At 37.3% G+C, this 24,316-nt stretch overlaps 1 protein-coding gene across 1 annotated transcript; it reads left to right on the forward strand.

Annotated features, from left to right (window-relative positions):
- The first annotated feature begins 6,742 nt into the window (after positions 1–6,742).
- LOC311299473 (C-type lectin domain family 4 member F-like) lies at positions 6,743–19,981 on the forward strand. The gene is made up of 8 exons (XM_084423053.1): positions 6,743–6,875; positions 7,058–7,175; positions 15,980–16,102; positions 16,425–16,514; positions 17,974–18,039; positions 18,174–18,325; positions 18,515–18,627; positions 18,864–19,981. Exons 2-8 carry the CDS (start codon positions 7,100–7,102, stop codon positions 19,024–19,026), a joined length of 783 nt encoding a protein of 260 aa, XP_084279179.1. The 5' UTR covers positions 6,743–6,875; positions 7,058–7,099; the 3' UTR covers positions 19,027–19,981.
- The last annotated feature ends 4,335 nt before the right edge of the window (positions 19,982–24,316 follow it).

Below are 24,316 nucleotides of genomic sequence, written 5' to 3' on the forward strand. Positions count from 1 at the left end.
CCATGTTTTTTGTTCTCACGGCCGGAATCTTGAAAGTCACGTGACTTGGACGTAAAACAATAGGAAAAGAATAGGCAAAAAAATTTAACAGTCATACAATTTAAGGGCCATTATTGTAACCCCTCTACGTTTTGCACTTTGGACCAACGTAGTCAGGGTACGTTTTTATATGAGACTGGGTTGCATTTTAAGTCATGAGTTCTAGGTTTAACAAGACAAAGCAATTGTTTCCCCTGAAACTTTCTGATGTCATCATTTTCTCACCCTGGTGTTGTTCTTTCTTTTTCGGACCACAAAAGAAGAAATAAAAATAAATTACCAGCTCACACTACCTTATTTTTTAGAGGCTATCAGGCAAACAGGCTTATAACATCATACTTCCAGTCTGTATTAACATGGATAATATTTTATGTAACTTCCTTATTCTGAACAAACTCAGCTTGTAAGCTCAAGCTCGATCGGCCCAAAGTCCGGCGTCCGACCAGCGCGGAAGGTCTCTACATGTTACTGTCTTTTCTCGAGGCAAACTATTTTTCGATTAAATGCAATACATTTGAATATGTATTCTCTCGTTATTTCATCGGACTCCATAAATGAAAAGGTTTCATTAATGATATCTCTGCATTATTAAATGTGAGTGAATGTTTAACTATTCCTTTTAACTCTTTAATGAAAAATTAGACATTTGTACCAGTCGCACTGAGACATTTCAAATTATACTAAATATGTATAATACTCGATGTTAATCATTCACATTAAACCATATATTCTTGGGTGAGTTTTGGTGATCTTGGCATGGGGGAGAAGGAGAGGGGGGATGAGGGAAAGACATGTAGATTAGGATGACTCTGAGGTGAGACTGTCGTCTCGATAGTGCACGAGGGGGAGTTCAAATGTTAATTTCCAGAGAGGTCCTTTGTCCTCTCAGGGTCTGGTCGCTCTTCAACCAGACTGTCCGGCATTTTCTAATTTCTCAATCCTTACACTCAGCAGCACTGAAGTCTCAGTGGACACGTCTTCTGTCAGGCTCATGAAATGGATTCAGTCTATGAAAATTCTGGTTTCACTCTTTCAACAGTTGCTTCGGGTGAAAACCGCTCTCAACACAAAGGTTATGCCGGGATGTTTTCAGTATGCATTCATTTCTATTTTAATGATTTAGCACTATAGTAATGATGTATATGGTTTTCTTATATGTTCATTCAACAATTACACATTTGGCGGATGCTTTTTTTTTTTTGTTGCCCAAAGCAACATTTAGGTCTGTTCATGTGTTCCCTGGGAATCAAATGCTGTCAACACTGTCATTTAAATAAAAATGACTTTCTGAAGTTCCTGAAAGGCCACAGCCCACAGCTTCAACCTTAATGCTGATCCAGCTAATTAAGTATGTTGGACTTATTTGAAAACTACGGGTATGTGTGTGTTGAAGCAGGGTTGTAACTAAACTCTGCAGTGCTGTAGCCCTCCAGAGTCCAGGAAGTGAGTTTTGCACCCCTGGCCTAAAGCAACTGTGATGTGTGACCTGGTGTGAAGTTTACCATTTAACTTCCTGTGAGCCGACTAGAAGTGTTTCAAGTGCTCATGTCATGCTATTTTAAAGGTTCCTTATTTTGTTTTGAAGATAGGTTTATATGCCTCCATGGTCAAAAACACTATAATTTTATAGTAAATAAGTTTTACTAGATTATTAGTTTATAATTAAACTAGAGCTCTTCCCATGATATTTACACATTAGTTCAGTAGGCGGAGAGTAGACGTCTTTTGTGGCTGTTTGAACACATTCGATCACATGAGCGTTTACACTACGAAAGCAATCCGGTCGAATGTATTTTCGACTACCTCTGGAAGCGGTCGAAAGTTGAGAAGCTCAAAATATTTTATACCCCGTTTACACCTGTATTTAGCATCGTCCACTTGTGATCCGATCGACCAAAACGCATCTTAATACCAGGTGTGAACAGGGTCAAAGAGTCTGAAAACAGTTTGTTTGAAGATTCAGTCTTAAATAAAATCACACATTCATCATACTTCACTCTTGTCTAAATGTTTGCAAGTAGGTTTTAACTGAAACTTTAAACTGCTCTCAGGAGTCATGAGTGATCAGAAATAAATATAAAATATTTTCTCATATTTTCTTTTTCTCATGAAATTTCTAACCCCAGGCAACTCAGAGAGAGAGAGAGAGAAAGAGAGAGAGAGGTCACTTCTCCTAGGTGGAATAAAGTTCCTCTGATTGTTCTGGGTTTCTCTCTTGTTTTTGCTCTCGGAGGTCTCTGCGCTCTCGGGGTGATTTGTAAGTATAACTGATACTAGATCTCTGCTCTGTTCAGGGTTGTATTGGCTGAGTTACTGTAAGTACTTCTACTTGACCTCAGTGTTGGACAGTAGCATCACAGCAACATTGCAACTTGCAACACGTATTTTTTAGTAGCTTTTTATTTTTTAAATCATACTTTAGTAGGAAATCATTACCAAACAAACCTCCATATTGAACCTATGAAACTGCAATTAATTTAGCCAAAGGCACTTAATTTAAAAACTAAATTTAAACTTGGTTTCGTACATAATTTCAGTCCATTATAAGGACTTTCCTCCATGCTTTTGAAGTGGCTTCTTGTTTCTCCTTTACTATTTAATTGTCTTTTCACCAGCCATGAAGAAAGAGTTTAATGATCTTACACCCTGATGCGACAAACTTAGGCTATTTTTTGAAACCGGGTCCCAGAGTGGATAAATCTGAAAATCTTGTATACAGCGTGCAAGGTTTATGCGCATGCTCTAAGTCTTCTTCTCCATTTTTAGTGCATTTCTGTGGCAGAATTACAGCGCCACATACTGGTCTGGGATGTATACTACATCATTTTGAGTCGGTTTCAGTGGTTTCGTGTGTACGCAGATATTTCTTGAGATTAATTTAATTCATTCATTCATGAATCTCTTTGTAATATCTCTGTGAATGGCTGGATAGTTTGTTGTGGAAAGCTGTATTTATTCAGCTCTAATAAACTGAACTGGACAAGCAGTCGAGATGTCTGTTTTTCAACAGGAGCTGATCTGGTGACCATAACCAGCCAATCAGAACAGGCAAGTCAGATCAATTAGGATTTAATTCATTATTAAAGTTATTAATAAAAATAGCCAAGCGATGTTAAAAATGACCCAACTTTTTTTTTTTTTAATAACCCAACATAGTGACCCATATAATATGTGTAATCCAGCGGTTGGGTTAAAAAAACAACCCAACGTTTTTTACACATATCCTTATAGGACTACCTCATTTTAGTTCCTAGATTTGCTATTTGGCTAACTTAATAATACCTGTCTGTATTAAAGAGAGTGACATTCTTCATGTGTCTTCGTTATTCTGAACAAACTCGAGCAACACACAGTCTAAGCGGACACGTTTTTTAAAATTTATATCATTTACAAATTAAAACTTGCATAACAAAAATAATGTATAAAACAATTTGTTCTTTGTTACAAAAAAAAAAACAATTCACAGATATTTATTTTTTGTTTCATTAACAAATTATAACTTGCATAACAAAAATAAATAATGTAGAACGACTTTGTTTCATTTACAAATTTTAATTTACATAACCAAAATTATATTTCTCTACCAATCTCTCAAGAAGAGAAAACAGTCTGTCTATTCTCTCCCTGCTCTCCTCTCAACAAATACTTTTATATTATATACAAATAATGCATTGTGTTTCCATCTGGAGCAATAGTGTATGTATGAACCTTTTGTAATACTTGTAATACTTGCGTATGAGTCCCTCAATTGTCCTCAGTGTGAAAAGATGGATCTCAAAACCACACAGTTAGTCACTGCTGGAAAGGGTTCAAATATACAAAAGATGCTAAAAATTCAAAGAATTTGCAAAAGGATTTCTGAAGAACTGCTCAGAACAAACAAAGGTCTCATTAACAACCATCACAAAACATCACAACCATTGTGGATCATCCAGGTAACGACACAGTATTAAGAATCAGTACATAAACTTCTGAACAGGGTCATTTTTGTTCAGCCATTTTTTTGTCTTTTGGACTATATGTACTGTAAACATCTTTTATTTAAAATATCCCTCAATAAAGAAGTTGCTCTGAATAAATGGGCTAAAGTTCTTCTGATAGTTCAGTGTCTTGTCTTTGCTCTCAGAGGCGTCTGTACCCTGCTGGTGCTTCTCACACATGATGCACGTCACTATTTTACTTCTAAACTCTTCTTTCATTCCTAAATGTGAGCTTTTGATATCTGTTTATTTGTGTTGCATCTGTTGCTCTTTTAAATTCAGATTTCAATGTGTCTGATCAGGACCACAATGCCACAGGTGAGGTAAATACAGCAACCACTTCTTTGTTCTGGATGCAAATTACAAAAGACCAGTTTGATGCACTTCACAGCCAGCATGGTTTCCCAGTTCTTTCTCTAAAAACAACACAGGTGGTGTACTTTGTGCCGTCCACTGGATTCAAGGTTTCATTTAAAATAAAAAAATAAAAATTATACGCTGACAGTTAAGAATTTCATTTTTTTTTGTGTGTGTGTGTGTGAATAATACGTCAAAATTCTTATGTAAAACATCCATGAAACCTTTTAAACTGCGCAAAAGGTTATTTATAGTGGGAGGTTATTGATTATTAACTCTTTCCTCGACATTTATGGAAATTTCCAGATTTCTGTGTTTGCACTGTTATATGGTTGGAGTGCTATGACACATCTTCTGAAAGAGTTCGGAATCTCCTGATAAAAAGACAAGTGAAGATGATGCAGAAACAAGTGATAGCATATGTAATCAGATGCATATGTAATATAATGCGATCAGTAACAATAAACAGCATATAAATCAAAACTGCCTTATGTTACTGAATGAAATGTTGAACCAGGATGAGCTTTAGGACTGTGAAGCTTTGAGGGTGTTGATGGACTCCAAAAACATGTTTTTCTCAGACTTTTGCTCAAAATGTTTTTTTTTTAAATGAAACTTACCCACATTCAATTGCTGATTAAAAAAAAAAAAAAAAAAATCCATGAAGCTGGAATAAAACGTTTTGGGGTTTTGTTTGTTCTGTTTTTTGTTTTTAAAGCAGAGGGTCAGTTTCTTGTGATATATTGCATGTTCAGATATTCATACAACAAAATATTCTGGGGCCATGAAATGATCAAAAATGCTGGCGGTGGCTGGCAACTTTCTTTTTTTTTAACGCTGGTGAGAAAAGGGTCAAATGTTTTTCAAACAGAAAAAAAATTGAATCACTTTGATTCTCTTTTGCCGGGTTTTTTATTCTCTTTTGATTTTCTTTGGAGAAGAAAAAAAAAATCATTTTAATAATGCATATGTTTACATGTAATGCACCCTTATTACATTTGATTTCATATTCTACAGTTAAAGATTGTTTATACTGAGACGGACTACACATAAATATTTTCTATAGGCCTGCATTAAGACTTCTTTGCAACCATTGATGACATTTTAGCAATCAAAATGTTGCTAAACTAAATATGCTAAACATTACTGTAAATATTCGACATGAAAATTGAAACCATTTTTACTTCCATAACGCAGAATATTTCTGAGTGAAACTGAAAGAAAGGCAAGAAGTTTTGCACCTGCAAATGATTTATATGTTTAGAAAACACTTTTATCCAAAGTTACTTACAAATGAGTTTATTATAAGAACAACATCTTATTATAAGAATTAACAATATTTGCAGTACATAATTCCAAGTTTAAAGTATACAATTTTAAGATAAAGCAGAAGTTAAATGCAGAGAAGAGAATTATAGGAAGTTCATGTGATTATGGTTTTCTCTTAGAAGAAGTGTGACTATTTCTTGAGAGCTGTTAACTGTTAAAACTGTTAAGTTTTTTTTTTTGGGGGGATCTGCAGATTCTGGATAAAGCGAGAGAATGTCAGAGAGCCTGATACTAAATTCTCTTTTTCAAAGGAAGAAAAGATTATTTTCTCTCTAAGAAAAGATTTGTGTGTGAAGCTGCAGCGGTTTAATTCATTACATTTTCATCACTTTGAATAGAAATAAATTAAATAAATTTATTTCTATTCAAATGGAGTTAAATGACAGATATGTTTTCAGTATTAATGGTATATCAGTGTATTATACACTGATATACCATTAATACTGAAAACATATGTCAAGGTGTCAGACATGATTAAATATATTGCTGTCCATTTAAAATGAAGATACATTTGTATTAGTCTCTTTTAAATGAATATATATACGATTTCTATAAAGACACTTATTTAGAGATGTGGTATGAATAAAACAAGCACTAATGTTTTAAACTGCAAGCTGGCACATTCTCATATATCCAGTTCAGAATCACTGAATCAAAGATATGATTTGTTTACTTTTTATGTTATCTTCAGTGAGAATTTGCTGTAATATTTGTGCACTTCGGTATTATTAAATATATTCTAAAATCTATTTTTAAAAAGTATTTTTAAATTATTTTTGACGGCTAAAATAACATTCACACATTAAGTCAGTTTTCAAAGATAAAAATAAAAACCTTAAATGTTTCTCCAGGAACCTTCTTAAATAAAACCTTGGGAATAAGTTAGTATAATATAGTCTCAGCAAAAAATGAAATGTCCCCTCACTTTCAAATGCTTTTTTTCCCATCAAATTTCTATTTCTGTTTCATTTCAGAATAATGAGTCTCTGAACAAGCGGGAGGGGTCATGCAAGCTTCTTCATAACTACAATTAGACCGATAACTTTTTACCAATCTTATTTCTTTATTCTCTTGAATCCCTTTTAATCCTTTAATTATTCAGATCAATGCACTCACTTCTCTCTTCCAGCTAATTAGGTGCCAAGACCTATATATCTATAATCAAAAGTTGTAAGTATTCTGCACAATTTTTTATTAAGTTAAAGCAGGAGATAAAAACTAACACAAACATTTTGGCTGTCTAAATGTTAGTTGCTAAATGTTTTCTTCAGACTCATTACTTTATTATTTCCTGTCTGTATAAATGTGAATGACATTTTATGTGACTTCCTTATTCTGAACAAACTCAGCAGAACTGAAGTCTCAGCGGACACGTCTTCTGTCAGGCTCATGAAATGGATTCAGTCTATGAAAATACTGGTTTCAAACTTTCAACAGTTACTTCAGATGAAAAATGCTCTCAATACAAAGGTAAGGCTGGGGATATCATCAGTATGCATTAGAATTTCTATTTCTAAGATTTAGCACTACAGTTACAGTGTAAGTTTTTTTTTTTTTTTCATCTCAGCAAGATTTTGTGACTTTTTCTACATTATCTACATTATCTATCTATACACACCAAGGTTACTATGGTTTTGCATTTTTAAATTAGTTTTTATTTGAATATTTTCAATTTTTGTTTAAATTTCAGTTTAGTTTTAGTTAGTTTCATTAATGTTTGTTAGTTTTAGGTTAGTTTTTATTTAGTTTCTATTTAGTTTTTATTTATTTAGCTTCAGTTTTAGTTTTAGTTTTAGTTTTAGTAATTATAGTTTAGCAGAGCAAACAGAACACTTCCAGTGTAGACCTGTTGGAAACTCAGAAGCGAAGACCAGGAGACTTGGTTCTTTCTTCAGCAGGATTCTTTATTGAGAACACGAGCTGTCGGTAGCTGCAGTCATCAAGTCTAACTAGGGCAGTAGACATTGTAGTTTATATACATTTCAAGGGGGAGGGATTTACATTGAGGTGGAAACACTCTGAACAAAGCGTTTAAATTAAGTACATGAGTCAGCTCGTTACCGAAATGTCCCTAACCCTGATCTCATCAGCATAACAGTGTCATTCAAATGCATAGATGCTAATCCAATCATCCTGACAGTATCACCCATACCTTCACATTTTCATAGCTTAACTTGGGACAATGACACTGTTCAGGAGGTGCATAAAGACAAAAGGTTAATGTCAGACACCTGCGTTGCTTGACTTAATCTACTTTGAATCTCATCATCTATGCCTCAAAATGTAAAACACAGAGTACAGAACTTTCTCAGTTTATATACTATCGTGTTGTAACCTAGATGTAACATTTTATAAATTTGTAATATAACAATTCCCCCTTTGAGAGTTCTAATAACTGTCACAAAATACAAATTTAGACACTTAAAAGTGAATTCTTGTAACCCGTGATTGTTACAGGCACATAGCACAGATCTTCTGTAATTGCATGCAGACACAGAAACAAACATACAATTAGGGTCAGTGAGGTTCTTATGGGTAATAGTCTTTTCTGGTTGGAACTGTCCTTTTCTTGTTAGGGGTGTATGTCATTTGTTGAATGAAACACTTGATACTATGTACGCATAGATAGTATGCCAGTATAGGAGAAACAACAGCAGAATTGCTATTTCCTTGATCCACAGCCAGGGTTTATCTAACAGGTTTCCGAACCATGAAGAATTATCTTCAGTCATCTGGTGTAATTTTGCTGAAAGATCAAGAATTTAGCTTCAGTCTAAATTCAACAAAATCTTGTTGGATTTTGTTCAAGCCCTCTGTTGGATCTATTAACCCGGTGCAGCACTCAGAGACGATAATGGTGCAGGCTCCCCCTTGCTTTGCAAGAATGTAATCCAAGGCCACTCTGTTTGTAAGATCATTATCTTGTGCAAAGCGAGAGTGTCCATGATGTTACCCAGGGCCAAAACCATATCATTGGCCAATTTCTGTACAGCATTCGATAAGCTTCTGACTTGATCAAGGGCCTGTATGACACCATAAGATGGGATTAATGCTCCAAGAGTTCTTGACCACCATGTTTGTGCACAAGTGAGTCCTGTAATGCAGCCATCTTTGTTTGTGGTAGGAGATGAATTTTGTAGATGTAGATGGGGTGTGCCACCCATGGGATTCCTGCTCCTACTGAAGGCGGGTGTGGCATGCAAACGTTCTTTCCAGCAAACAAGGCGTTTTTTGACATATTCATCAGCTCTAAGAATATATGTTGTTTCTGGAATCTACACTTTGTGCGATGTCCATGATGGTTACTAGTACGGCAATCTTGATCATGTTGATGGATGACTGAACGTATGTGAGACTCTGCGTTGTGTTTTTTTTTTTTTTTGTGATAGTTGGCTCGGCAATGGGTCTAGTTGTTTTCTAGAGGTTGTGGTTCATACGCAGGTGAGGAGGTCGGTGCATATGGGTCTCGGGACAGCCATCAAGTGGTATCTGCACAGAATAAGAAAGAAAACAAAAGACAGATAGAGCGGTATTTGTTCAAACACTAGGGTTGTATCCTTTTCTGAGTCTGCTATTGTTGTTCCTTCTTTCCCTATTTCTTAATTCCTGCAACACCTAAAGAACAGTGAGGTAAGGATGGACTAGTGGATGGGGAAAGCCTATGAGGGAGTCTTCACCGCAGGTTTAGCCCCCAAAGCCTGTTGCATTCGGTTCTTCCCTGGGCTCCTCACTGGTCCGTGTCCTATCCTATCCCTGTAGGTGGGGGAACAACTTTACAGTGTGACCCATGAGTCCAGGTTTTCCTTCCCTGACACAATACTGCAGCTGCTGTAATCAACATCACTTGATGTGGTCCGTGCCATTTAGGCTCTAATGGCTTGTTTCTGAATGACTTTATCATGACCCATCGACCTGGGATGATTGTGTGTCCACCTTCTGGTGGAGTCTGCCAACAAGACTCAACTCTCTCTTTGGCGCTCTGTACTGTCTTTGCAGGGTTCTAGTGGACCATGTGAAGTCTAAGAAAGGCAATGCCTTTCTATGTTCTGACAAAAGATCATCAAACCATGTGCGAACAAGGGGACCATTATCATCTAGCACCTTCTCTGAAGTGTCAGCTATCCCACTGTATGCTGCAGCTGACTGTCAAAATCTTTCAGTGTACTCACTGACAGTTTCATCCTTCTACTGTACACAACTAGTGATCTTTGACCAGTCCACTTTTGGTCCAACAATGTTCTTTAACACTCTCAGAACTCCCTCTTTATATAAATCTTTTCTGGGATGTTGAAAATCAGAATTGTTTACAGCACTTTCAAAATCATTGAATTCTGACTCAGTCAAGATCTGTGATATTAGCTGGGTGACTTCAGCTAAAGACATATCATAGAGCCGCATCTATCTGAACAACTCCCTCCTAAACTCAGAAAAATGTATATGCACTGATGGCAAACTCTCAGCAAGTCTCTCTATGGCTTCAGGACCTAAAGTTATATTGCCTGCTTGTAACTGCAGTATGTGGGTTGCAGATGGAACTGTATCAACCCCTTTTCCCCTACTCTGAGCCTTTTGTCTTGCTCCACACACTTCAACTGCATTTACATCTTTATTCATCAATCCAGCTTTGACATTGTCCTCTATTCTATAGAAAGACTGTAAGTCAGGATAAATTGCATTTGATTGGTCTTCTAAGTCACATTTGGTTAAGGCCTTGTTATGGCCCACCTTTCTTGAGACAGGACACTGTGCAATTGTTTGTTCTGTTCTTTTAACTTACCAATACACCAAGTTTGTTCTTGTGCAATGGATAAGCTAAATTCTCTGTGGCAGCAGATGATGCCTTTTATGTTTTTCTTCCTGATACATGCACCTAACACCTTCTTGCATTCTTCAATAGACCATACTTTTTCTGGGTGAACACCAAATTTCTTTGTCAAATCCAATCTGACTGACTCAGTCACTATGGAGTCCATGTGCTCTCCTAACAATGACTTGAACTCACTGTCTGTCCATAAAGGGGTAGCTAGTCCACCTTTCTCAGTTGTTGGAATCAGCCTAGCATTCCTTCTAACCATTTTGTGATGTTTTCCTGACACGGTACTTCCCTGACAAAACAGAGGATAAACCAATAACTTCTCTGACAAAGCAAAGGATAGCTAGTTATGGATACTCATCATAATGTATTTAACTTTCCCTGGCAAGCGGAGGAGAACCAATTTGCTAACACACTTTTAACAGTTGTTAAACTTTCCTGATTAAACAGAGGATGAACCTTCTTCTCAAGCAAAGTAGAGGATAAACTACTGTTAACACATTGTAACTGTTGTTAAAATTCCCTGGTTGAACAGAGGATTAATCTTCTATGACTGCACAGAGGATATATCACTTTCCCTGGAAAAGCAGAGAATAAATCTTTCCTAACTTTACAGAGGATAAACCTTCTCTAACAACGTAGAGGATAACTATTCCATTAAACAACCTTCCCTGATTAGACAGAGGATAAACCAACTTCCCTGACTATACAGAGGATGAAACACTTCTCTGGCAAAGCAGAGGATAAATCACCTTCCCTGGTAAAGCAGAGGATAAATCTTCCCTAACTTTACAGAGGATAAACCTTCTCTAGCAATGTAGAGGATAACTAGTCTGTTAACCAAACCCTGCAGCTGTTTGTTAACACTTTTCTGGCTGCACAGATGATAACCACATGTACTGGTCTGTTAGGTTCTTTTGGATAGAGTGACACTCACCAACCCTTGGTTGTACAGAAAGATTCAGTCTGGAACTCAGTCAGACCTTTGTTGAGCTTGAAGTTTCAATCTATCTGGATTCAGATGAGTAGCTCTATCCGGGTCATGGCACCAAAACTGTTGAATTCTCAGAAGCGCAGACCAGGAGACTTGGTTCTTTCTTCAACAGGATTCATTATTGAGAACACGAGCTGTCGGTAGCTGCAGTCATCAAGTCTAACTATGCTAACTACGCTCGGGGCTGGGCGCTTTATACAAACTCTCCATAAGCGCATCAGCCTCATCTTCATCAATTTTCACTCATCAAGCAACTTTATTTATTTATTTGACTTTATTTAACTTTATTATTGTGGAATCCACATCCTACCCGTAGTGAGATCATCCATCCATCCGTCCGTCCATTCATTTTATCATAATCATCATAATCTCTCCAGCGTGTCCTAGGTCTTCCCCGGGGTCTCCTCCTGGTGGGATGCGCCCAGAACACCTCCCCGGGAAGGCGTCCAAGAGGCATCCGGAACAGATGCCCAAGCCACCTCAGCTGGCTCCTCTCGATGTGCCTCCTCTCATTTCGGCCGCCTGTATCCGGGATCTAGTCCTTTTCGGCCATGACCCACAGCTCATGACCATAGGTGAGAGTAGGAACATAGATTGACCTGTAAATCGAGAGCTTCGCCTTGCAGCTCAGCTCCTTCTTCACCACGACAGACGGGTACATCAACCGCATTTCTGCAGAAGCTGCACCGATCCGTCTGTCAATCTCCCGTTCCATCCTTCCTTCACTCGTGAACAAGACCCCAAGATACTTGGAATTCCTCCACTTGAGGCAGGAACTCTCCACCAACCTGAAGTGGGCAAGCCACCCTTTTCCGATTGAGAACCATAGCCTCTGACTTGGAGGCGTTGATTCTCATCCCAGCTGCTTCACACTCGGCTGCAAACCATCCCAGTGAATGCTGAAGGTCCTGGTCTGATGGGGCCAACATGACAACATCATCCGCAAAAAGCAGAGACGAAATCGTGTGGTCCCCAAACCAGACATCCTCCGGCCCCTGGCTGCGCCTATAAATTCTGTCCAGAATAATTATGAACAGAACCGGTGAAAAAAGGGCAGTCTGCCAGCAATGGGAACCAAGCTCTTGCTCTGGTCATACAGGGACCGGACAGCCCTTAGCAAAGGGCCCCCGACCCCATACTCCCAGAGCACCCTCCACTGGACACTGCGAGGGACACAGTCAAATGCCTTCTCCAAATCCACAAAGCACATGTAGATTGGTTGGGCAAACTCCCATGAACCCTCCAGCACCCTGGAGAGGGTATAGAGCTGATCCAGTGTTCCACGACTGGGACGAAAACCGCACTGTTCCTCCTGAATCCGAAGTTCTACTATCATGTGGAAATTACACATATGGACTGGCGACAAAAGGGGGGCTGAGGGTGACAGCCAGTGGCGGAACAGAAACAAAACTGAAAAAAAGATTCTCCGTTGTAAATTAGTTGCTTACATTTACAAAATGAGCCTATAGCAGGCATAAGCCATTTTAATAAAGATAAACGTCCATTTTTTATAAAATGTTAAATGAAACTTAATGAAATGTTTAGTGAAATTAGAAAATATTTAAGAGATCGTTCATTTAGTTGTATAGCCTACATACATATTTTTATATCCACATATTTTGTTCTAATGTCACAAGTAATAATCTCAGGGTTTACTGGATTTTACACGATTCTTTTTGTAGTGTGGTTTATTGGTGGCGAGTTAATAATATTGAGAACAGGCTTTTCTGCTACAGGTAACAACTCTTTCTGTAATTTTGTGGGTATTGGATCTAATAAAAATGTTGTTGGTTTAGATGCAAAGATACATTTATTTAGCTCTTCCTGTCCTAAAGCACTGCAATTGTTCTTGAGGGGTGATAATTGAGGCTGAATCATAAGACGCTGTCAAAGGTAGTACATTTACTATTGTATTTCTGATGCATTTGATTTTCCCATAGAAGAAATTCATAAAGTCATTACTACTAAACTGTAATGGAATAATTTGTTCAGGTGATGTCTGTCTATTTGTTAATCTAGCCATTTTGCCATTCCATATTTATTTATATATATATATTTTTTTTTGCACCATTATGCTTCCATACTGCCAAAGTTCTTCACGCACATGCGGGAAGAAGGCACAGGGGTGGGGCAAGGAATTTTAAGCTTGGTTTATACTCGCCGTGTCCGCACGAGCGCAAAGGTGTGCGGGGTAAAAATGATGTCATTGCGATGTGGGCAGTTGTGGGTGTAACGACTGGGACAATTAGACACATAACTATTTGTTACATACTGTATAACAAATAAGCTTCAAAGCCCACTCTTAGGAATGAAACATCCCCCCAAAAGAGACAAGAGAGCAGGAAAGGTTTCAGTCGCCAGGGCGACGATCAGATAAGATGTATTTATTGCTGTGAAAAATGTGGTCATGTGGTCAAGACCTAGGCCATAGGAAAGACCTACAGACCTTAAAACAGACTTTCCTGCATTCATTTATAGTTGAACTGATCTATAAATGAGCATACATCCCAGAACATTTTGTGAATTATTTACTGTCTTGTGTAATGTCTTTTAATACTATTATTTTTTGATACTGTGTATTTTACAATAGAATCAATGGTCAATGTAACCTCACCTATACCATATTTGGTCTCTATAAATTGGTACTTTGAAGATCAGAATGATTGCGTATATGATACATTGATAGCTGCACAACATAGTATTACAAGAATCTTTCATAGTTTCTTCATCAGCAACCAATCCAGCTGCACATGCAAATGAGCACGCTTGAAACAAAAGATCCATAAATCGCCAACAGAGGAATTTTCCCACTTGGAAATTCCACCTTTCTCATTGGTCAAGCTAACCCGGAGAGGTGGGACTTTTCTCAGGCTTTATTAGAGACAAATTCAAATATTAGTGACCCTCTCTTTTTCTGGTTTCTACTGCTGCTTCTTCAGGTTGATGTCTGTGGGGACCCCCACCGGGGCCCGTGAGCATCGGCAGGCCTTGACCACAGCCTGCTATGCCTGCTCTCCCAACAGAGTCAGACTGTAATTTCTTCATTCCAACTCAGAAGAAAACTGCAACTTTACCATCACTGAATGGACAATCATCAACTCTTCCGACTTCCTCCCTTCTCCTGGTTGCTCTGCGTGGCTTCTCTGGCCCAGGGCCGGCAGGCCACAATCAGCAATCCAGCCATGTGCTCATAGAGAGAGAGAAAACCTTCAACCAGAACAGTGTCAAATAAACCATTCGAGGTCATCACCATTTTTTCCTTCAACGCGGAAGAAATCATTTGAAACTGAACCATCAAAATCCTTCTTCAGGAACTTCACAAAATGCTTTCAATGCAAAGGCCATCCAAGTATACATTTAATGAGGTGCTCTGAAAATAATATGCTGATGGTACTTTTCATAGTTAGATGGATCTTTTCCATAGGTCCATTTCCTGCTTCCAGTTTCAGACTGTCACTTAACATTTTTGTGTATACGTGTGTTTAGATTAGTTATGTTTGTAATTTAGTTAATCAAACTTCTGCACAATACATATTTGGTTCTGATTCTCTGCTTGCAACAAAGTTTATTTTATGATTTAGATTTTGACTACAGGCTCTTAGTAGTACTGTACAGTAAGAAGTACAGTTTTTGGTCATGACAATCACGTTTACACTGCCTCCGAAACTTTTGTCCATTATAAAAAATGTTTTGGATCGGGTAAAATTTTCTGCGTTTTTCGCATTCGTAGCAAGCATTTTGAGAGGTGTTTTGACAATTCAGTGCCACCGAATGACGAATGCAAGAAAACACGTACGAAAATTTCGGACTCTGTGTGCAAGGACCTTTACTCCGAGTTGCCCCCTGTTGTTTCAAAGAATAGTACAACAGCGAGCGCCTCAAGTATAAATGCCTCGTCCATTTGGGGAGGTGCGCGTGCAGGCAGCGGACTGTTAAATAACTTCATAACTTTTTTATTTTTCCTCATGTCATGATAGAAATGATTCATATGGGTGTAGTTGTCACAAGATCTTTATTTTACCTACAACTTTATAAGCATTTGAGTCATATATTTAATTATACAAATGCTTGTTTTCTCTAGCAGTGGGTTTTGTATGTTCTATAGTTCTATTCCTGTTTGAAACTTAGAACAATATTTGTAAATTCGATCCTTCAAACTACTTTTTTTTTGGGGGGGGGGGGGGGGGGGGGGGATATGATCGCAATAAAATCCCACCGGTAAATATTCAGACAATAGTCAACCATATGATGAAGTTCGATTTTAACTTAATGGTAGAACTGAATTCTCAGGACTAGCGTACAATTCATAAAATGTCATGTACGGTCAATGTAAATGTATTCTGTTAAAAATCTATCATACAGAAATTAACACAGTGTAAATTCAGGAATGGTTCCAGATGGAAATGCTGCAAAGATTCAAGGTTCAGAAATCATTGCCTTTTTTTCTCATGAAATTTCTAACCCCAGGTAACTCCACTGAAGAGAGAGAGAGAGGGGTCACTTCTCCAAAGTGGACTAAAGTTCTTCTGATTGTTCTGGGTTTCTCTCTTGTTTTTGCTCTCGGAGGTCTCTGCGCTCTCTGGGTGATTTGTAAGTATAACTGATACTAGATCTCTGCTCTGTTCAGGGTTGTATTGACTGAGTTACTGTATGTACTTCTATACTTGACTTAACACATGTAGCATCATTACACAATTTTTAGTAGCTTTTTATTTGTAAAATCATACTTCTCAGCAAGCTATTTTATTAGGCAATATTGTCAAACAAACCTCCATATTGAATGTGTAAACTGCCACTAATTAAGCCTGAAGACTTCATTTACAAACTCCATTCAAACTTTGTTTTGTAGATAATTTCAGCTTTAAGTGTGCAAAAACACATATTTTCCACTGCTGCTTTTGTCTTTAATCAGATAATCATAAGCTTGCTGATTTCGAATCACTGAATGAGCAGAACATCATGGTTTCAAAGACACTGGCGGCTCAAGAGATCAACAGCACAGGTGAGAAAACTGTATTTCATAAACGGTAGAGCACAGACATGTTTCATTCACAACAGCCATATCACCCTGTAGCCCAAGACTGGTTGCCCACTGAAGCTAAGCAGGGCTGAGCCTGGTCAGTACCTTGATGGGAGACTCCTGGGAAAACCAGGTTGCTGCTGGAGGAGGTGTTAGTGAGGCCAGCAGGGGGTGCTGTTCACCCTGTGGTCTCTGTGGGTCCTAACGTTCCAGTGTAGTGATGGGGACACTATACTGTCAAAAGAGCACCTCCTTCAGATGAGACGTTAAACCGAGGTCCTGACTCTCAGTGGTTATTAAAAATCCCAGGATGTCTTTCGAAAGAGTTGGGGTTTAACCCTGGCATCCTGGCCAAATTTGCCCAATGGCCTCCGTCCATCATGTCCTCCTAAATATATATATTGGCTTCATCACTCTGTCTCTTCTCCACCAATAAGCTGGTGTGTGGTGGGCGTTCTGGCGCAATATTGAGGAGATTCCCCACCTATGTAAAGCGTCTTGAGTGCCGAGAAAAGCGCTATATAAAAGTAATTAATTATTATCATTAACAGTGTTGAGTGTTCATTGAACTGGCCATGTGAGAAACGTTATCAGCTTGTTGTCATATATTCTCCAAGCTATAATAAGAGAACTATTAACTTAAAACCAACTACACCAGAGTTAGAGGACAGCTTCTGTTTCATGTTAGTGAGTTGTTCTTTATGTGACATTTTCATAAAAAATGTTGAGCCTCATTTTGTGTTCGGGTCATTTTGACCACGAGAGGATTTTCCCGTACCCAAAAATGACCAGCCTACTAGAAATTGCTATAAATCTATCATTATGCTATAGTACATCATCACCCAATATTGGATTAAATCTTTTCGTCAACTTGTTTTGTTTCAATTAGGACCGGTTTTATATTTATTTTTGGACTGAGCTTACCTCAGTTTTTTTAAAAAGGCGTTGAAAAAGCCGCTATTTGTGGATGATTTTGTCAATTTTACATAAAAAAATAAATAAAAATGGCACTGTTAATCACACTAATGTGCTTTAATGTTTAACCAGGAAATTTGTTTGTTTTTTTTGTACAAAATGCCAAAAAAGTCATATTTGTGGTGTTCACGGTCAAAAATGACTGGCCTACAAAAAAAAAAAAAAAAAAAAAAAAAAAAGTATAAATCTCTTGTTATGCTATTTTATCACCAAATATTGGATTCAATCTTTAGGACATGTTATTTAAATTATGACAAAAAGTAAGAATCCAGTATTTGGTGATAAATATAGTGTAACAAGTGATTTTATAAGCAATTTTTTTGCAGGCATAGAACATCACAAGTGTTATAGGGTTTTCAACACAGGACAAGGGTTAAAAATGCCACAGTCTTCTGTTCTGACTTCAATTTTCTAAATGGCTGCTTGTTTTCTCCTTCTCTTTACTATTTAATTGTCTTTTCTCCAGCCATGAAGAAAGAGTTTAATGATCTTACAGCCAGATACGACACACTTAGAGAATGGCTGTTTGGTGGTGAGTGTCAGTTTACAAGCTTAGTGTGACACAAAGTGTGAATATTCATATTTCTGCACATGAAACCAGTTTGATTAACTTTATGATCTAAATGATGGAAGGTGTAATCACACTTTCTTCTTTTTTTTTTACAGCTCAGTCTTGTAATCTCTCTGTGAATGGCTGGATAGCTTGTTGTGGAAAGCTGTATTTATTCAGCTCTGATAAACTGAACTGGAGAAACAGTCGAGATGTCTGTGTTTCAAATGGAGCCGATCTGGTGACCATAACCAGCCAATCAGAACAGGCAAGTCAGATCAATTATGAATTAATTGACACTTTATGCAAGCGTTGTGAAAATTTGACTTACAGCTGACTTGATTTAAGGTTTGATCACACAGTTGAAAGGTTTATTTTAAAGGATTTTTTGTACCTCTAATTTTACCTACGAAACAATTATTTGCACTATCACCTGTGAATATATTTTCTCCTTTAGGATTTTCTGGTGTCTAAAATTAAACAGACGCACTGGATTGGTCTCAATGATCTGGACACTGAAGGACACTGGGTTTGGGTGAATAACCAAACCCTCACTGACACCAGACTACAGTAAGAACTCTGCATTTGTGATCTGTTTTAGCTATTTATTTATTTAGCCTTCTCAATGGTAATGGGTGGGTAATTCCATCTCAATGGTTCAAAAATGGTCAAATTGGTTGATTGATCATTTTTAATTTTCTTCTTTTTCTGTGATAACCTAATTGTATTGGTGTTTTAAAAAAACAGGATTTTTTTCTTTGTTCAACCACAGACCAAATGCATTATTGCTTGTTTGTGTGTTAAAGGTTCTGGTACACTGAGGGGCCGAAAGAACCTGATAACTGGAGAGTACAGGATCCCTCTGGAGAGAACTGTGCTAGTCTGGGAAATGGAAATGGCAATTTTCAATCTTGGTTTGATGCTTCTTGTAAAACAATGAAAATGTTTATCTGTGAAAAGAAATATTAATTTACCTCCATCAGTGATACTTTTACATGTCAGTTTGTTTTTGGACTTCTTTCTGTTTGCATTTGTTCAGTTTCTCGCCACTGCTTTTGTTTCCATGGTCATGGTAATCATCTCATTAGTTCTCTTTGTTTGTTTAATGTATATATTCCCTGTGTTCTCCCTCTGTCTTGGTCGGTTCTCGTTGATGTTTGGTTGTGTCCAACCATTCTCCTGCGTTTTTCCCTGTTCCAATGTGTTTGATGATTAAAGTTTTCCTTCCAACGTTCTTCCTCGTTGTGAGCATTTCTCAGCACCACCATCCGTAACAGAAGAACCGACCTAAACTGAAGATGGATCCTGTAGTACAATTACTGTGCCTAGATCAGGACCAGCTTTCTCTTGAGGCTCACACCACAGCGTTCCTCAACGAGGCGTTCCTGGAATGGATGTTGGCTGTCTGTGAGTCCCCGTTCCCCATCGGCCTTCCTAGCAACGGTGAACTCGAGTCAGTTCCAGAGCCTCATCTTAATAGCCTTGGAATAAACAAGTGCTTGCTATAAGTTCCCTGCAACTAAAATACATGGACAAGATTTGTGCATGCGTCTAAAATAACGTGTTACAACTAGACTAAATAATGTTAATGTGATGTGTGCTACAGCTATTTCAAGTCTTGTGAAGCAATACAGTACTTTTTTGTTAGAAAAGCAAAAGAATTGTATTACTGATAATTTTGCACTTTTACAGCAAGCAATTTTGTTCTGTTCTGCAAAGAAGTCACTAATGCAGTTGTCCTCTAAAGCTCTACATCGATTGCTTGTAAATTCCTTATTTGTTAGTCGCTTCAGTGATAAAAGAGTGTGATAAATGTGATTTAATAATGTTATTTTATTACTGCATTTAGATATTAATTTGATTGTGTGAGACATCTAAAGGGTTGAAAACAGGAGAAAGTCTTTTAAAACATTAATGCTGCAGGAATATATGTGTCCATAGTCTTTATACACCATTATATGCCATGAATTTTGCTTTTTGTTGAATCTACAACTTATTACTTAAATTGTTATGGCTGTCAAAAGATATAATAATTAAAAATAAAAACAAAAAAGTAGTGTTTTGAAGTATACACTAATTAACTTTTTATTTTTATTTTGAATTTTTATAATATTTTGACAGTCCTATAACATTTAAGTCATAATTTCTAGGTTTTACTCGTAGGCCTGAGGGCTGTTCCATAAAACAAGATTAGAAAACAAGCCAGGCTTATTTTGGTTAGTCTGACTTATTGTCAGCTGGTTCTGTTTCATAAAGCAAACTTGAAGGGATGGTTCGGAGTAATTTCAACCTAGGGTCCTTTGCACTATGACCTCGAGCCAAACACCCCTATAATTGTTCTATTCACAACTCACTATTTATTTTATTTTACTGACTATTTTTGATTTTTTTTTTCAATTTATGCTATATATACTATTTTATTCAGTTATTATATTACTTCTATGTTCAAGGTTCAAGGTATTTTACTGTCATTCTGTACATGTTGACACATGAGAACGAAATATGTACTCAGGTCCAGCAGCGTACTATTAATTTTTTTTTTTTAAAGATATATATAATACACATAAGTTAAAAAGTAGATTAATAGACTAAATTTAAAAATAACTTAGGAAACAAGAAATACCTGAAAAGTAAAACCTATAAAAAATAACTAAGCAGCAAGTTTTAGAAGCAGAGCATCAAATTCACATATAAACCAGGGGGCGTATTACAGAAACTTCCTATCTTAAGTTAAGATCTGTCAAGTTCATTTAGGATTTTTCACAAATTCATATTACAGAAGCAAATCTTAAGTTGATTTAGGATTCTTATCCTATATCTTACAAGATCTCATCGTATCTGTAGTTAGGAAATCTTAAACCCCTCCATCGAGTTCGGTAATCAACTCTCAGGTCTGTTACCAGGCAAACAGCTGCTGTGAAGTAAAACGAAAAACTGGAGAATGGAGAAACAAAATTAGTTGTGCTTTTCATTAAGTGAAGTTTTGGAAAAGGCAAAGCCTAATCCTTTTATTTCAGAGTCTGTAATTATTTTTCAGAGTTTTGTTGTCAAAGTGCAGCACATCATTTGAGTGTTCACCAAGTCTTTCCACCATCAAACATTGCTGTCCTTCATCTTGTATCATTAATAAATGGTTCTTTTGGTTCTGGCTTTAACGCTTCTTAGCCTCCTGCCTGAGGGGAAAGGATCGAACAGTTCGTTAGCCAGTGGGGCTGGGATCCTTCATAATACTGTACATGATGCTCTGCTTCTGCACCGGCTGGTGTGAATGTCGTCAACAGAGGGAAGGCTGCTAGGAGGTTTTTTTTTTGGGGGGGGGGGGGGGGGGGGCAGATTTGACCACCCTCTGTAATTCCTTCTTGTCAGCAGCAGAACAGTTTCCGTACCAGATGGAAAAGGTGAGTGTACTCTCCACCACACACCAGTAAAAAAGCTAACAAAACCGGAGTGCTGAGACCAGCCCGCTTCAACCTCCTGAGAAAATGAAGGCGTTGTTGGGCCTTTGCTGGCTGTGTTGATGACCCATGTTAAATCATTGAAAATGTGGATCCCAAGATACTTGAAAATGGAGACCATTTCCACATCTGCTCCTCCGATGAAGAGGGGAGAGGGGGTGTAACCTCTCCTCCTAAAGTCCACGACCATTTCCTTCGTCTTCCCACATTAATGCAGAGGTTGTTTGCTCTGCACCAAGTTCTTCAACCTCCAGTCTGTAAAAGGACTCGTTGTTGTGGGATATCGATCCCACCACAGCCGTGTCATCAGCAAACTTCACAATATGACTGCCCGGATATTTAGCCAGTCATATGTTAATAGCGTGTACAGCTCAGGACACATCCCTGGGGGGAGCCGATGTTAAGATAGACGAAGATGAAATGCCATGGGCTTTGTCAGTTTGTGGCCTGTTCGATAAAAAGTTATAAATGTCATACTATAATGTCATACTTTTACTTATTATACTCAAATCTATTTTAAGACTAATAATAATAATATGCTATAGAATAAAACTGCCGTATATTGACCTATTGCATCTGTCCTAATATTACGCTTATATTTCATGCAATTTATACTGTACTGTAGTTGTAAAAAAAAAAAAATTCCACCATATCACATATATGTCAAATGGTTGTATGAAATACAATGAAACACATTATGCATATTTCAAGTACATTAAATTATATTATATTAGGGACGTCTCTACAATTATTAACCCTGAAAAACAAACAAAAACAATGCTTGACACATGTGAGTGAATTTCACAATTTCTAATTAATAGGCCCCTATTAACAATTAAAAATGTTCAAGCTCCTGACTAGCGAGATTCTTAATAATTTCAGACAGAACCTTTTTCGTACGTTATCGCTCCCCGTTTATTTGTTTATAGAGCGATCTTTTATTATTATAGGACTATTATAGGTCTTTTATTATTATAGGTTATTTTATTTTATATGATGTCTATATGGTAACAATGTTGCGAGCACGTAGACAGTGACGTTGCCATAGTAGAAATGCGACGTGCCACAGACGTTGCCACAATGTACAGTAAATGTGTTTGCTGGGAGGTTGCATCATGTATACTGTGCAAGCTTTTGAATGTTTGTCTGAGATGAGACATGCAGTTATTCTTGTGGATATGTCAATAGGCATTGTTTAGTGGCAGGTTTGCTGCTCATAGCATACTTGTGTGTGTGTGTGTGTGTGTTTAGCACCAGTTTAAGTTGCATCAAGTTTGTATTTTTTTTTAGGGTTTTTTTTTTTTTACTTTATGTGGAATGCACCTTGTGAAATGCAGATTGTAAAATAAACCGCAGCTTACATTGGGAAACCTACTCCATTGTACTGAGCCTTCCTAAATTCTCCCAGGCCTCTCGACAACACACTACATGACACTGGCCAAGTTGGAATTACTTTTTTGTTATTGTTAATTTTGCTTAACTTAAGTAGAGTTTACTTAATTCCATTTGTGAAATTTAATTAAATAATATGCGTGCAAAAACGTGCACAATTAAGAAAATGTTACTTTTTTTTTTCTTTTTTTTTCAGGGAAGGCCTGAATTAAAACTTCTTTGCGACCATTGAGGACATTTTAGAAATCAAAATGTTAAGCTGGAAAAAAACATGAAACCCTTTTTACTTCCATAACGCAGCATATTTCTGAGTTAAACTGAATGAAAGGCAGGAATTTTTGCATCTGCATATGATTTATTAGTTTAGAAAACACTTTTATCCAAAGTTACCAAGTCTCAAGTATAAACTAGATTATAAGATAAAACAGAAGTTAAATGCAGAGAAGAGAATTATAGGAAGTCCAGTTGATTATGGTTGTGGTTTAGTTTTCTCTAGAAGTGTAACTTCAGCATTGTTTGAGAGCTGTTTTTATGTTGACCTTATATAGTATAATTCTCTGCTCTGAACCATCTTACATCTGATCTCACTGTTAAAATGGGTCAAATATGGGCAAACACAGCTGTTGTGTTAAATGTTGTACATTTAAGGACATCCTCAGATCTCACTCATATGATGAAAAGGCATCATGTCTCAGACTAAAAGGCTTCAGTCATTGGACAAAACAGCTTCGCGTCTCAGACTGAAACAAAGTTGTAAAACAAAGTTGGAAGTATACGCAGAGTAATACAATGTTAGTGAACATCCTGACACCGTCCACGCTGCTGAAAGCTGCATTTATCAAGTGTAGCGTTAGTTCTGGCAGGTCACGTTAGTCAAGCTTGCATCAGCTGACCCTCAGCTGATCCACGTCTACCTGGCATTTTTTAGAGTGTAACTATAAGATTTGTGTGCTATAGCTAAAGGAATACTGTAAATGTAATGTGTGCTACTCTTTTGAGGCCATATTATAGGTTTGTGTGAAAAACAGAATGGAATTAAATCACTAATAATCTGATCATTTAGCATTTTTAGACCATGCAGCTTTTGCCTGTTCTGTCACTTTGTATTTCTCTGTTCTTTTCTCCACAATACTTCCCTAATGAAATGTCTTCTGTCTGCTTTATTGAAGGCTCTAGTATGATACATTGCTTGTGAAGTTCATAATTTGTAAGATACTTTAATGATAAAAGAGTGTAATAAATGAATAAATGTTATATTTTATTACTGCATCTAGTCTGATATTGGTATGATTGTGTGAGACATCTGAAGAGATGAAAACAGGGAAAAGTCTTGTAGAAACATAAAGAACAACACAGCAGTAATATATCTGTCCGTAGTCTTTATTTACCATTGTTATATTATGTTACAGAAA

This window comes from Rutilus rutilus (genome assembly GCF_951802725.1).
Source record: "Rutilus rutilus genome assembly, chromosome: 11".
Taxonomy (NCBI): domain Eukaryota; kingdom Metazoa; phylum Chordata; class Actinopteri; order Cypriniformes; family Leuciscidae; genus Rutilus; species Rutilus rutilus.

What these genes read in the sequence shown, in the direction of transcription:
- LOC311299473 (XM_084423053.1), top strand. Translation starts at nt 7,100, where the DNA reads ATGGATTCAGTCTATGAAAATACTGGTTTCAAACTTTCAACAGTTACT. An exon ending in TAGAGAATGGCTGTTTGGTG is followed by an intron (nt 18,040 to 18,173) that starts GTGAGTGTCAGT and finishes TTTTTTTTACAG; the next exon opens with CTCAGTCTTGTAATCTCTCT. An exon ending in TAACCAGCCAATCAGAACAG is followed by an intron (nt 18,326 to 18,514) that starts GCAAGTCAGATC and finishes TTTCTCCTTTAG; the next exon opens with GATTTTCTGGTGTCTAAAAT.